The sequence below is a fragment of the Mastigoproctus giganteus genome, chromosome 2 (assembly GCF_048544385.1).
Source record: "Mastigoproctus giganteus isolate SK-2022 chromosome 2, ASM4854438v1, whole genome shotgun sequence".
NCBI lineage: Eukaryota > Metazoa > Arthropoda > Arachnida > Uropygi > Thelyphonidae > Mastigoproctus > Mastigoproctus giganteus.
The window spans coordinates 226,708,718-226,725,284 of NC_143576.1; the positions used below are offsets into that span (position 1 = coordinate 226,708,718).

General features: G+C 35.2%; 2 protein-coding genes across 2 annotated transcripts in view; both read right to left on the reverse strand.

The window, feature by feature from the left end:
• The window catches only part of LOC150090198 (glycolipid transfer protein), an 82,011-nt gene that overhangs the window by 50,438 nt on the left and 15,006 nt on the right, over positions 1-16,567 (reverse strand). The gene's annotated exons all lie outside the window — the stretch shown is intronic.
• On the reverse strand, positions 1,718-2,662 carry LOC150090199 (reticulophagy regulator 3-like). The gene has a single exon (XM_090369009.1). The coding sequence runs from the start codon at positions 2,658-2,660 to the stop codon at positions 1,791-1,793; it is 870 nt and encodes a 289-aa protein (XP_090225135.1). The 5' UTR covers positions 2,661-2,662; the 3' UTR covers positions 1,718-1,790.

Below are 16,567 nucleotides of genomic sequence, written 5' to 3' on the forward strand. Positions count from 1 at the left end.
AAACAACAAAGGAAGCATTGTAAAATGGTTTAAGATTAAAGCTGGAGTGAGGGCTGCAACTTAATACTTCTTTTTATAATTTTCACGGATCGAGATTACTGACAAAGTAGACACAAAAATTGATTCATTATTATATGATGGTGCTCAAATTCTTCAATAATCTCTGTATAAATGAGATTAAAGTTTTAAACAATTAAGAACACAGAACCAATATGATATTTAATGCAGTATAACAAAAGCTGGGCAAGAAATAATGGGACTGAACAAAATCAGAATATTCAGAAATAAGAAGTTTAAAAAAAAATAAGTGGAACAAAAAAGAAATGAAAAGAACATATAAATTAGGAAATAAAAACATTTTTGGTAAATATGTTCTTTATTTGCCATCCATGTAAAGCAAAGCAAACTTAAAATGGTATGGGCATACAGAAAAGATAAACAGATATTCATGGCAAAAAATTTAACAGCATAGATACAAAGAGGGAGATGGGTCCAAGTATTAGAGGAAAGAGGGCTTACTCTAGTCAGGGCTAAACATTTAATAAAAAATGGGATTATAGCAGGGAAGAAAAACAGTAAAGGAGAGTTCTGACAGTCCAGGACTTATTTGTACTATCATAGTGACTGTGCTACACCCATCCGCTGGGTATTAACAGATTTGGGTGATTATAAAAAGTATTTATTTCATCCTCTAAAAATTACATAATCTTTCTAGTTCCAACAAAATGGCAGAACTAGAAGTTTTAGATTATTTCTTTGGTTAAAGCCAAATTTTATTATATCTCATCTGCAATTATCCTTCCATGGCTTAAATCTCATTAATATATCAAATTCCCCAAACTATAACTTACAGATTTGGAGTCTTTCTCTGAGAATAACCCTTTTGCATCCAAAACTAAATCTTATTAGCCTTCTTAGCAGGTCTATATCCAATTGTGACAGTACTCCACAAAATGGCTAATCACCATGGTCAAGTTCCCTTATTACTTTGCACTGTGCATGCAAAGTGATTTCTTATGAAATTAGAATGAATTCATTGCATTGTAATGTATTAAATACGGAATTTTATCAAAAATTTGTTGTAATCATATTCAAATCCGCATGTTTGAGGAATTCCTTTAATATGATAATTTCGACTATTCGAAGTACTGACATAAGACTCTTCACAAAAATTCAAATTTTACAAGCCTTTATAAATATTTTTAAAAAATACTGAACAACCAACTTTAGTTTGAGCAATGTAAGAATAAATGGTTTTTTTCTTTTTTTTTTTTTTTCTTTTAAGTAATATAACTATGATACTATCTTTTTAAGGGTACTAAGCCTCTGCTACTGCTTTAGTTCCTTACAATGTACCTTGCTCCAACAAATATGTATTGAGGAAGACTTCCAGAAAACAAGAGTTAGATTAAAAATAAGGAGGATGGAAACAGCCGTAAAATTCAGCAATTTATTATTTCACCACTTTGGTAATGAAAGAAACACTCATAAGTCTCAAGTTTCTTAAATTTTAAATTCTTAAAAAGTTTAAAAATTAAAAATGAAATAACTAAGACAATTCATTTTAAAAATTAAGGCATCTTGAGGTAACATAAGTTATCACTAAATAAAAGTTGCCATAAAAAAAAAAAAAAAAACAATCCTTCACAAATATACTGACAATTTTCCTCAATAAATCTAATTAAGTACGCATATACATATACAGACTATAATACAAGACATGGAAAAAAAAAAATGTATGTTTATTTTTGTAAAGTTCTACTACGTCACCACAGATCACTACTGAGATGCTATGTGGACTGTTCGCATTCGGTTTCGGCAATGTCTGCCTCCATCAGCATGTCAAAGGTATCCCTTTCACTGTCCTTTTCTTCAGAGAGAGAGAACTGTCTCATTACCTCCGACACAGTTCCCGCCGGAATAAATTCTTCCAATTCACTGTCAGTATCAGCACGCACAATACCCACCTCACGCTGCTTGAAACTATGGGATTCTTCATTAATAAAGAAACCTTCGATATGCGCATAAAACGATGGTGGTATGACATATAACACAATGCCCGGTCCTAGGAAAATCGTCATTACGAACGTGTAAACAATCAAAATACCTGGAATCAGTTGTCCTGTTATAGCAAATACACTCAAAACTGAACATACCACTACAGTAAATGTGCTATGATGGGTCTGTCGCAATTTCCACAATCTTCTCCACAAAAGCTGAATCTTTTCCCAAAAATGATTTATATGGCGACAAAGCTCTGGTACACTCATGATCTGTGGATGGACTGGAACCCAATCTTCAGTAACTTCTTTTTCTGGAACTGGCACTTTGATTTCTGGCCAAATATCTTTTATCCATGACTTACATAAAAATGCAATAATACAAACGACGCAGAGAAATGAATAAAAGCGTCTACTACAACTTGCAATCAGCCAAAAAAGACAATTCAAGGCGACCAGAGCAACGGCGCTGAGATATGGCTGATCCCATATCAGGATACTCTGAACTGATGCAATATATGTTTCTAAAGGACTTAAAATGGAAATCAAAGTTTTGCTACCAACACGTAGTGCCTTATCTTCATCCTTTCTCTCCGATTCTTTAACCTTACCAGACGCAAAACCGAAAACACCGTCGAAGAAACTCCATAGTGCCGCCATTATTGGATTTAGATTAATGCGAAATGAAGTAACAGCGCCACCACAAACCAAACTAGATATTATTGATAAATATTTCACTCTGTCAAATGCACCCTGATATTTTCTCAAATCGAAAGCTTTACTATTATTTTCAGTTTTATAGAAATGGAAAACTTTACTATTCTTTTCAGACTTTGCAGTAGCGCTTTAATTCTGGTGGCAGCAATACGACCAACCATCACTAATGAGAAAGAGAAGGCTAAAAACGACAGTCTGTCAGTGGATGCACGTACAAGGTCACAAAAAGTATCAGAAATTCAGTAGGACGAAACAATCACAACTTTCCATTTAATTATACATAACTCCGCCAGTCACAACCTGTTACCGTATTGCTGAAGTATCTATTCGTCTCTCTTATTTAGAGGTCAGATAACAAACGTGGGTACAGCGGTAACAAATCAATGAATAACGTCAAAGATAACGTCAAATTACGGTGCGCTGCTTCAAAACTCGCTTTATCCATTAAATTAAACAATTAAATTAAAACTGCTACAGTATTTTACTTGTTCTTTTATGTCAACTTATAAAAGTATTTCTCTAAACTATAGTGGAGGACAGGGCCGGATTAAGGATGAAAGAGGGACCGGCCATATTTAAATTTATTATTATTAGCCATATGGTGCAAGGAAGCCTGGGGCTAATGCTACACCAGCCAAAAAAAAATTCTGAATTACCCTGTGTGAGAGAGGGAGAGAGAACAAGAGTCAGAAGTAGAAAGGAATCACCAAGAAAGAGAAGAATGATGATATCCTGCTCAGGACCCTGGGTGTGTAAAGCCCATACTCACCAGATGTGAGCCCCTGGGGTTTGAAGCCCCTTCCTCAGCCATATTGAAATTTGAGGCCCCTTTAATATATATATATTACACACATACATATAAATACAAATACTACATAGTTTTTTATATTTATATAGTGAATAATAATTCCTTGATAAAAATGTAAACTAAGAGATCAAACTTGTTTTATATTTTTTGACTTAGCAGAATATTTACGATAAATTTCACTGCATTTGCACAATAAAACTTAGTACCTGTCAGGCTATATTAGACAAATTATGAAACAACTGAAATCATTAAAAATTGCATGTAATGCAATTTTTAAAGATTGAACTAATAAAAATAAAAAAAAAGAATTAAGCAGGTAATACAAAAATAAGTTTATCCTTCTGTCACCTGCACCCTCAATTTTAACAAAGATGCTTGCATAGTATCCATGATCCCCTTTTTTAGTTTAACTATAAAAGAAAATGATTTCTAGCTTTTTTTAATGAATTGAAACAGTGATTTATTAATAACTGTTTGTCAAATCCAATTTAAAAATATAGAACGAAAATAAAGGAGAGACACCAATAATAATAATAATAAAGTTCTTATTGTATTTTTTTTTTTTTCAAGATCACTAACCCCTCCCCCTCAATAAAAACCCAGATGCAACATGAACATCTTTTTTTGTTCTACAACAACGTCTATTTTTGTCAGCTGTTCGCATTAGCAAGTGAAGTGAAAGCTCTAAGCAGGGGCAGGCCATCCCAAGGGTGCAGGGGTGCACTACACCTGGGCACCAACATTCAAGGGGCACCTGAAAACCTGAAACTTACATACACATTTGTGGGAAATTTTAAAGGGGGCTCCAAATTTCAATTGGTACCTGGGTGCCACACACCCTAGAAACACCTCTGGCTCTAAGGCAGTGGTGTCTGACTTGCAACACAATGTGAAGGAATAGTTCCTTCATAACAGCCTTCAAGCATTATGCATCCACTTCAGTTTTAATCTGGTCAGTTACAAAATATAGTTTAACAGTGACTTTTCAAAACATCCATTATTTAATAATATTCAATTTTTCTATATTGCTTTTTCATGCTTTATGTATCTTCCTCAGATATAATAATATCTGAGGAAGATACATAACAAAAATCAAATGCTATTTCGAAAAATATATAATTAGTGAAAAGGAATTGGTCATGCAACCTGCTTCCTGTGACAGGGGGCATAAATTCAAATTGAGGAAAGACAGTTGTAGAATAGATGTGCGGAAATTTGCCATTAGCCAGCAGGTGGTTGATTGCAGGAACAAACTTCCATCTGTCATTGTGGAAGTTGATAGCTTAAATAAATTCAAGGAAGAACTGGACAAACTTTTGGAGAGAATGGATGAGTGAAATTGGGCTGATGCTGTATTTTTTTTTGGGGGGGGGAGGGGCTGATGCTGTATTAAACTTGCTCTCTTGCATCATATGCCTCTACTAATACTAATGATAACCCATGTGGCCTTCGATATTTTGATCATGGAGCCAGAAATACTAATGAAAGATCATGCATCTATTATAGCTACACACTATTCAGAGCATCATCTTCAACATCATCCTTCTTTAAGGAGGAACTGGACAAAATTTTAGAGGGAATGGATGTATGAAATTGTGGTTTTTTTTTTTTTTTTTTTTTTTGGCTGATACTTGCTTTCTTGCATCTCATGCCTTTATTACTACTACTAACGGCTACACACTATTCAGAGATTCATCTATTTAATGACTACATGCTATTGAAACATTTCCACACTATTCAGGATAATTATTTTCACAAAAGAGAATAAACCCTTTCACACACACATACACAACTGTCAAAAAATTATTATATTTTCCAGACCATAAAACATACTTATTTCCATGCGTCTTATGTGCACTAATGTGAGGGATTATGCATGCATTACTTGAACCCTTCATTTATTCTCAAAATATTAATAAAATCCTAGTTTCTTCTAGAACCCAAAGTCCTTCAATAAATGTGGACTCAATAATGCCTTTGACAGCAGTGAAGATATAGTGAATTGTGCATATTCACCACAGCCCAGTAGTCGAATGCAAGGGTATAGATGTAGTACATACACACTTCAATTGACCATGGTTCTAGTACTTGACTACTAAATAGGATGTTCTTGTATTCTCTTTAACTTGTAAACTCCTCTAACCCCATGCAGCTATCCTAGAGTATAAACAGAAAATTTCCTTTACTTATTTAATGATGAGTGTGACAGTAGTGAGTTTTTGGGATTCCATGAAGAATACATTTGTTCTATACCGACATTATTTAGTAAGAAACTGAGGATTTGTATTTCAGATATTTGTAATGAAATATTTTCAAAATTCACTTTCTAAAACATAGGTGCATCTTACAATTGGGAAAATACAGTAATTCTTAACACCATTGTTAAGGAAGGACACAGATATCACAGGAACATCAGAGAAAAGTGAGAATACCATTAGCCAGATGGACATAGTAAGTTTTTAAATGGAAGCATTAACTGGATAAGGCAAGTTTCAGAATTGAATCTATATTTTAAATGTAGTTTATGAGTAGGCAAATTGTTACAATTCCAAATTCAGACAGAGCTCACAAAATTGAATGAAACCATCATAACAAAATTTTCATCTGGGGATGGATAAGGTAAGTTTTGGAATGGGAAGCCTCAATTAATGGGCTGTTTTAAAGCCTGTTATTTAACAAGAAGTTGCAGCAGGACTCTGAAATCTTGAGGGTGCCAGGAAAAAAAAAATATGGCAACACTTTTTCTATTTTTTTCTGTTATTCCCAGAGACCTTGGCACATGTTTTTGATAAGGGTTCTGGGACCCTAAATCCAACACTGGACTTGCTGTATACAGGGTGCAGTTAAACATATGGGCACATTTATATTTTAATATTTGTATACTATATTAATAAAAAATATCACATCCTTTAAACATAATACAGTATACTATAAAAATACTGTATACTGAATTACCCTGTGTGAATTACCTGTGTGATATTATAAGCTAGCCTAATATTATAAGCTAGCCTAATCGTATGTCTTTCAAATAATATCATTAGGCTAGTAACCTACTTGAGCTGCATTATGCAACACGTGACGTACACCAGACATTACCTTCTGCAGCATCTGTTGGAGCAGTTTCTCAAAGTGGGGTCCATAGACCAGTTTCGGGGGGGGGGGGGGGGGCCTAAAAAATGGACCCTCTGGAACTGGTCAAATTATTCATTCAATGTATAATAAATTGCTGATAAACAAAGTTATTATCGTATATTTATGTAAAAATAAGAATAAAGTTGAATTTTTAAACATGAAACCTTTAATTTTCTTTTCAGAAAATCCAGTGTTCATACATATACAGTCGAATTTGGTTATAACGAGCATCAAGGGACTGAAAAAATTTCCTCGTTATAACCATTACTCGCTATAGTTAAATCTACCCCCTATTTTTTTTTAATTCTCAATAACTTGATAAAAAGATAGATTCAAAAAAACAAAAGAAATATTAAAGAGAAAACAAATAATATAAGTATATACCTACATATTTGTATTAATATGCTTGTATAAACTACAATACACTTAATACTAAACACAATTTCTCTTTAATTAAAAACAATACTATTTAATAATAAACATGATTTCAATTAGTCTTTATTTATGAATCTTAAAATTGATTTGTTTTAAAGATTTCACTTTAATATTTCTTGTTTCCCCTTAAAACACTCAACACATTAAAAGTCTCATTATTTGTCTCAGTTCCTTCCAAAAAATTGACTAATGTGGCCACTGCACCTTGAGCTTGTGAGATTGTCGGCACTGATTTTGATAAACTTTCAATTGTCATCATATCATCATCACGGTCATTGTCTTTGTTGAGCACAGCACCTACAATTTCATTCTCTGTAGGAAGACCACTACTTAAGTTATCACCGACTCATACAAATTCATTGATGTTACCTGTATTAAAACCTACAACATTGTTACGCAGCAACCATTCAGATAACGGTAAGTCGTTTTCTTCATTTCCATCTTCTTCATCTACAATTGAAATTTCATTTGAATTTAATTTTGATTTCTTGAAGGAATTCGATATAGTTGTCAAAGTAACATTGTCCCGCGCTGCATTCAATAAATTTATAGCATCCAATATCAATATAGATTCGGTAAGTTTCTGTTCTCTTTGACTGATCAGATGTAGAACTAGAAATCTTTTATAAAATCCTTTCAAACCCTTGATTACACCGATGTCCATTGGTTGTAAAATTGATGTCGCTATGGAAGGCAGAAACACTAGCTTAATGTTTTAATGTTGGACAAATTTTGAATCCGGGGATGTGCAGGACAGTTATCAACTAACAATAAAATATTTTTCTTCTTTTTGAATAGGTTAATGTTGGACAAATTTTGAATCCAGGGATGTGCAGGACAGTTATCAACTAACAATAAAATATTTTTCTTCTTTTTGAATGGGTTCCTTATTCCAATCATTTACATATTGCAGAAAAATATCCGAAGTCATCCAAGTTTTCTTGTTTACAGTGTAATCCACAGGAAGTTTCCTTACATTTTTTAGCATAAGGAAACTTCCTATTAATGAAATGTTAATGATTTTCCGATAACAAACAGATTTTTTTTTATCAGTTCCTGTCACATTTGCACATATGAGCACTGTCAAGCGAGCCTCTGCTTTTTTTCCACCAACTCATTTTTCACCTTTGAATTTAAATGTATTGTCAGGTGTCAAATTATAAAAAAGTCCTGTTTCGTCAGCATTGTAGTAATAGTAGTAGTAGTAGAGGCATGTGATTCAAGAAAGCAAGCAAAGTCTGTCCATTTCTTCCTTGAATTTATTTAAGCTATCAACTTCCACAATGACAGATGGAAGTTTGTTCCAGCAATTAACTGCCTACTGGCTAAAGGCAAATTTCCACACATCTATTCTACAAATGCCTTTCCTCAATTTGAATTTATGCCTCCTCAGGTTCGTAATCTGAGCCACTACAATTTTCAGAACTTAAGCCTTTCTTAGTAAGAGGACCCCTTCATTGCCCTTCTCTGTACATGCTCAAGCAACTCTACATCCTTCCTAAAATTAGGCCTCCAGACCTGTATGCAGTACTCAAGGCGTGGCCTGACCATTGCCTTATACAAAGGGATAATCGCCTCCTTTTCCCTGCTAGAAAAATTCCTGTATATCATTGACACGATATGCTCAGGCATTGACATGATATGCCCACGACCTTCTCAGGCAGCCTGTCTGCATTGCTCAGAAAACTTCATATCTGACTGCACAATTACTCCCAGGTCTTTTTCATTCCCCACCTACCTGAGTGTAGTACCACACAGTTGGTACATTCCTCTGGGGTTACTTCTACCCATATGCAGTACTTTGCATTTGTCAATGTTAAACTTCAGATGCCACTTCTCAGCAAATCTGCCCAAATTTTCTAGATCCTGTTGCAGTAGCACAACTGTTGTAGATGTCTTTGTCATTGAAATCTTTCAAGATTTCTGCCCAGACACGGTCAATCCATTCACTTGCCATTAATAGATCTGCAGATCGAGATTCTCCACTAATTTTTGCATAAACAATTTTATGTCAGTTTTTAAATCGATCCAGCCAACCGTTGTTACACATAAAATCATTCCATCCAAATTGTTCAAAAAACGTTTCGGCTTGAGCTTTCAAGATCGAACCATCTACTGAAAATCCAGCGCTTCTTTGTGTGGTGAACCATCAAAGCAGTGCTTCCTCAACGTTTGTAACCTCGCACTTTCTAAATTTTTTATTTATTTTTTCGGTTATGTTCTTTTCTAGTGCCGATATGTAAACATCTTTATTCTTCTACAATGTAGATACACTTGAAGAGGACAAAGAAAACGTTTTACACACTTCAACATTTTTTGCACCACATTCTAACTCACGAATAATTTTGACTTTTTCATGAATCGAGAGACACTTTCTTTTGTTAGTAGACATGTTTCCGAAGGAAAGGTTCATTTCTAACTGATTTTACTTTAAAATGATAAAGTGATCTGCATACAATACATTGTTCCTGGAAGTCTTGAAATGCATACAACGTTCCTAGAAGTCCCAAAATGCATACAACGTTCTTAGATGTCCTGTTTCCAAAATTCTTAGAAGTCCCGAAATAAATCTATGGTTCAGTGAATACAAGACAATCTGTAAACAGGGTAATGCGACAAGCAGAACACCAATGCATTATTGTATAGCCCCCGTCCTCGGAAGGACAAGGTCATTAACCGGTCACTAATCTGATGCAGGTGGTCATAAAGCTAAGAAGCCCTTTTCATTTTCTTCTATTCCAAGAATTGGGATTTTTCGAATGTTTGCATAGTTACCAAAATTTATTCGGTATATCCATGTAGTACGCTCGTTATAACGGTGAGTGATTGTATGGGAATACACGTAAATTAAAATCATTATGGCTTTTTGCTCGTTACAGCCGTGATCTTGTTATAACCAAGTGAGACTAGATAGTATGAATCAGAGCTGTAATACTCAATATGTTCTACGCTGATAATAATATTAGTAAATTAATAAGAGGAGTTTACCTCAATATAGTACGTGGAACACTTCCGTATGATACCCTCCAGAAATTAAAACGGAAAAAATATATACAATCGATACACACAATTATGGGAGACTTTTTGAATGGCTAGGTACAAAATTACATTAAATCTACACTAAGGTACTCGGCCCAAAGTTACCATATTTCTTTCCTAAAATATTGCCTTCAAAACAACATCGTTCCGAAGTTTGCCAGGGTGAATTTAAATCAAAAAATTTCAGGCATAAAACAACTATCACTGGCGACATCACGTAATATTGTTAAGCTTGCCTTAAAATCTCGATATTCGGATAAACAAAAATACCTTTCCCAGGTTAGGAAGCTTCGCGATAAATTAAAAAATTATCTACATCCGAACGATTGGTCTGTATTGAAGACCTCCATAGATTTGCGACGGGAAGCACAAGACTCAGAAATAAAAAACAGACACGTTAATAAGTTGCAAACATTATCGAATAGTTCAAGACACGTTCATGCGAATTCTAACACATTGTCGCGAGCTTGCGACCAAGTTCACACGAGTTGGGTGACATCCCCCCCACAGACACATAACGCACTACCACAGAATATGTCGGCTAGTTCACGAACATCCCCTCACCCAGTATCCAACGAACCGACATATCAACAGGTTACAAATCTTTCCTCGTGTACACTATCGCAGGACCAGATTTCACTTTTATCCAAAGGATTAAATTATAATTTACCACCTCGAAAGCTGCCAAAAAAGCAATGAGTAATTGATATTGAATTTGGACTTCGTAGTGTTCCACAAAAAGATGTATTTATTCAGCAAGTTAACCAAGTAGTGAATAACATAAAAGAAACGCGACTTCCTAAATTGAATACACATGACAGTTCAGCTTTACGAGAACTTCGAGAAAATAAGGACATTATTATACAGAGGGCAGATAAAGGAGATACAGTGGTAATACTAGATAAACATGATTATATTAATAAGTTAGATTCAGTTGTATCTGATTGCTCCACTTATTGTGAAGTGGACCCGACACTGTTTACCAATTTGGTAAATCAATACAATAAAACGTTAACCACATATCGAAAAAACGACTACATTACTATGGTTCAGTTGAAGGAATTGAAGTCCAGAACATACAATATTCCTGCACTTTTTGGTCAGGTAAAATTACACAAGCCTGGATTTCCGATTCGACCTATTGTTTCCTACAGGAACTCGGCATTTTCAGCCTTAGCCACACATGTATATAACATTATAAAACCTTTTAGACAGGTTATACAATTTGGGATTAAGAATTACGATACATTATTTAATAATCTTAAAGACTGTAGACTCGGCGACAATGACAATTTATTCTCATTAGATGTTACATCATTATATACGAATGTAAACGTTGAATACACATTAGATATTATTTGGGATATGTTAAATAAAAACTCGACACCGATTAATTATACGAAGCTGCCTATAAAGGAGATTTTTCACTTAATTAAACTATTAGTTGAGGCTAACTACATCACCTTTCGAGACAAGGTGTACAAACAAATTTTTGGATTACCAATGGGTTTGAGCCTGAGTGGCTTAATGTCAGAGATCTATCTCTCAACGATTGAGCAGATACATTTGACACCTTTTCGTCCCCGTATCACATACTATGGGAGGTATTTAGACGATGTTCTAGTTATTACCGATAGTAGTACTATCCAAGATATTTTACATTCGTTTAATAATATTCATTCTAGACTCAAATTTACATTGGAAAGGGAAGATACGGATACTAAGTCATTAAACTTTCTAAATTTCACGCTTACCCGGGACTCGAACAAAATACAATTTAGCATCTATCGAAAACCCACAAACACCGGTATGCTTCTACATTATAATAGCTACCACCCGTTCACCTACAAAAGATCGATTATCTTTAATCAATTTCTAAATGCCTATAAATATTCAACGACGGATTCTGCTTTAGACTCAGAAATACAAATATTAACTAGCAGATTCTTGAACAGGAGTTATCCCATTAACACAATAAATCGAATTAGGGTACAAGCTAAGGATAGGATACAAAATACTGCACCAATCAACAATAGTAATATCAAAAAATACTTTATTTCTGTCCCATATGTTGAACAGTGGCACAAACAGCTTAACAGATTCTTTAAAGATACCGAATTTAAAATTATAGCTAGGCCTATACGGAAGTTACACACTATACTGAACAATCGCTCGGTTCTTTCGGCGTTCGCAACACAAATTAATGATCTAGTATACAACATTTCTTGCGGTGATTGCGACTCGTCTTATCAGGGTTCGACGCGGTTTTCTCTTAATATCCGTGTAAATCAACACGAAGCCTCAGTTCGTGCTTCTCGTTCAGCAGCGTCAGAATTAGCCTTTCATGCCATTAACGAAAAACATACTTTTTTATTTAACGAGGCCAAAATACTTAACGTTCAACGTAATTATACGCGACTATTAATTGCAGAAACCGTTGAAATTAAATTACACGAGAATTCTGTTAATGTTCGGCGGCCATATTTGATCTCCGATGCGTGGACCTTTACGCGCATGCGCGAAGACACATAATCACTATTTAAGTTGCAGGTTTAGCCTGATTCGGTAATTTTCATTCCTGTGATCACGACAGTCGGTCGAAAAGCATTGTCAGCTTCAGGAAGGAAAATCGTTTTGAATATTTTCGTTAGATTCTTTTAATTGCGTTAATTTGAATTTTAATTGTTTTGAATTGATTTTGAATTGTGTTAAATTGATTATTTAATTATTTATATTTTACTTTAATTATTTATATTTTACTTTAATGTACCGGTAAGTTGTCGATTTTTTCGTTTTTTCCGTTTTAATTTCTGGAGGGTATCATACGGAAGTGTTCCACATACTATATTGAGGTAAACTCCTCTTATTAATTTACTAACCAAGTGAGACTGTATACACACACACACACACACACACACACACACACACACACACACACACACACACACACAGAAATATATGCATATATATATATATAGGGGTCTGCAAACTTTTTTTGATTTCTGAAGGGGTCTGTAAATCTCAGTAGTTTGGGAACCAGTGTTGGAAAATAGCAACTATCCCTTCCCAGATTTTAGTTTTCAAATACAGAATTGTGGTTGTATATGACTGACAAACTTTGTTTCAATGTTCCAACAAAAAAGAATTCATGTGCTGTCAAATCCAGATGAGCCTCATTGACCATTGTCATTTTGGATGTATGAGTAATGGTTTTTTAACTCTGAAAATTGTCTACAGAACTATATGTAATTTCATTTGTCACATTCTGACAATTCCTAGACAGTACAAATGCGTATGGATGGATCTTACTCTGGTGTAATATTCTTCTAATGCTTCTGTACAAAATGTGCTGCTGCATGCTATCTAACTGGATTTGCATGGACTACAAATTATTGCATCAATAATCTGCCTTACATCTTCTGCAGATGCAACAGGAAACTTGTGTAGAACACAATATGTGGCTCACAATAAGCCCATCATTCACCATTTAGTAATCCAAGTTAATATGGAATACACCAAGGATTACTGAAGGTTTAAACTATTATCAAAATCTCTGTTATAGTAAGTCCACAGTGTGGACTAGTACAAAATGGCAGGAAACAAAACTGCAAGATCCTGCCTTGCAATATCTGACCTTTACATGCAACTATATTATGCCTGGCATGCACAATTTAAACTTCCGTCACTTGGACCCACAATTTATAAGGACACTCACATGGCATCTGTGACCCCTTTTGTTTTAATTATAAAAAACTAATTTTTAGTTTTTTTACTGAATTGAAAATGGTAATCTGTTAATTATGATCTGCTAAACTCAATTAAAAAAATATCAAACAAAAATAAATGAGAAAAAACAGTAATAATAGTTTTTATCATATTTTTTAGAATTTTTCAAGGTCACTGATCACCAGATTGAAACCCAGACACCCATATATAGCATCTGGCAGACACAATGTGAACGTTGGTATTTTTATCAGCTGTTCACATGTAGCTAGTGAAATCAGAGTTCTACAACAAGATTAGACACTTGTCGCTATTGTCTCAGACACCACATGGGAATGGGCATTGCCTAGAAGAAAGGTAGATTCTTTTACTCACCTGACATCTGTTAAATACCAAATAAAAATTTAATTTTGTAATTCTTAGTATATCAAAATGAAAGCAGAAAATACTGAATAACTGGTGAGCAAAGGCACATGGAAGAATTTGATTTCATTTACAATTTTTTTTTAAAAAAATTAGAAAAATTTTAAAAGGTTGCAGCTGTCAGACACCATGTTAGCAATAGAAGGTTAAAAGCCAAATATGATATTAATAAATAAATAAAAAACACCCTATATGATATTAATAAATAAATTTTCTTTTAATTGGCAAAGAATGCATTATAACATGAACTCCATCTTGCTATTACTAGTTTCCAGTAATAGATTATTGCATCACTAGCTTAAAGAACCAGTTAAGCAATATGTATTCTATTCATTCAAGCCAAACTAGGCATCACAGGGCAAATAATATCTAGGGGATTCTATAGCTCTCTCATCACGTTGAAAGAATGCTATAACCAACCAAACCAATCGAACTCGATTGAAGATCAGGAAAGCTGTATATGATCCAAAATACCTAAAAATTGAAACAGCAATGGACCTCTTTAGGCTCTACCCCTGGCAAACTCCCAGTGATATGAATATAGAGGAAGCTAGGTTTTGGCTTCAGAAATGGTTGTCTTTCATTGCTAGAGTGTCCAAGTCTTTAGATTTTGGCCGGCATCCTTATGCACCAGTTTAAAGAAAAACAACGGCTACATGCCCAATTCAAGAGATCACCCACAGAAAGATAATACTCAACGTACTCAATAGCCAGATACAGTTTCCAGAAATCCAAGAAGCAGGCTATCAACTCGTTCATGGAGAAGAGGATAGCGTGTGGCCAGCGATCTTGATCGGCCAATCACATCCGGTCAGCAGAATCGTTAGACCTGGCCGAATAGTGCGATCATGTAACCCAGTTCGTCAAAACAGACAGTGCAGCTGCGGACTCCCCCTGGAACAGTCTCACTAACGTGACAATTGACGAAGAGGAGCTAATCAAGGCCATCAATTGTTGTTGTTGTTATTTGGTTTTTTAGGAGCATTAGCAACTAAGGCCATATTGCTCCGGGGATATGCGATGGTCATTCCCTGACCTTACCGCATCCTCCGTATTTGGTCTAATCAAGAAGCGTGTGCTACGAACTGCCGCTCCTGCCCAGGCCATCAATGCCCTGTCCAATAAGAAATCAATGGGAAGTGACCATTTCCGCCTTTTGCCTTAAAGTTGCCTCCTACTTCATCAGCAATGAGCTGACAAAGTTGTTTAACAGAATTTTACAACAGGGAGTCATCCCAAATGCTTGGCTAAATTATAGAGTCATCCCAATTCCAAAGGTGCAGAATCCAACCACTACTGCTGACTATAGGCCTATTTCAATCTCCTCCCCTTTTCTCAAATGCCTGGAGAAGTGCTTGTTTAAAGTGGTTGCCAATCAGATTCTTTCCCAGAGACCTCAGCATACACATTACATGCTCTCACAAAGATCATCGATAATGTGTATACAGGCTCTGAATTTGAAACTCTTCAAGCCTGGAAGCAAGGCTATGTTATGCACGCTGTTTTTCTGGATTTGAAAGCGGCCTTTGACTCAGTGCAAGTCAAGCCACTTATGTGCCTCCTGGAGAACTACTACGGTTTCACGGGTAATGTCTCAAAGCTCCTCAGAAATTTGCTGACAAAGAGGCGCCTCACCTTCCAGGAAGGGAATAACTGCATCACAAAACAGTTGGAAGTCGGTATACCACAAGGTAGATCGTTGTCGGCACTGCTTTTTTCAGCGATATTTATTCCACTAATGAATGAAATATCTGTGTTTATGGTCTATGCTGACGATATTTATGTTACCTCTCAAGCTCGGCTAACACCTGACCTGACCAGGCAGAGGAATTATTGAATTCTGTCATCCTGAACAAATATCTCTACTCTTTCTGTGAGTACGCTACTTATTTTGGGTAGCATACTCAAAACAAACCCTGAAAAATCCAAATATATCATCTTCTCACCTAGAGCACAAGCAGACCTCTCTGCAGCCCTCCATTGCAGGGCACGTTCTCGTCCCCACTCATTCAGTAAAATTCCTAGGAGTGGTAATGGACGAAAACCTAACGTACAAGGAACAAATTCAGCAACTGCATTCAAGAGCATTACGGGCTTTCTGGTGTATGTAGGTGTATGTAATATTCCCAGATTCTTGGCACATTCTTGTTGTGACTATATCCAAAAATGTCATTAATTTATATGTTTTCCCTTCTGCGTTATCTACTGAATGCATAATTAATAATCAAAAATACAACAAATTTATCTCTGAAAAGACCAAAAACTTCCTCATTCATTTCACAAATATACA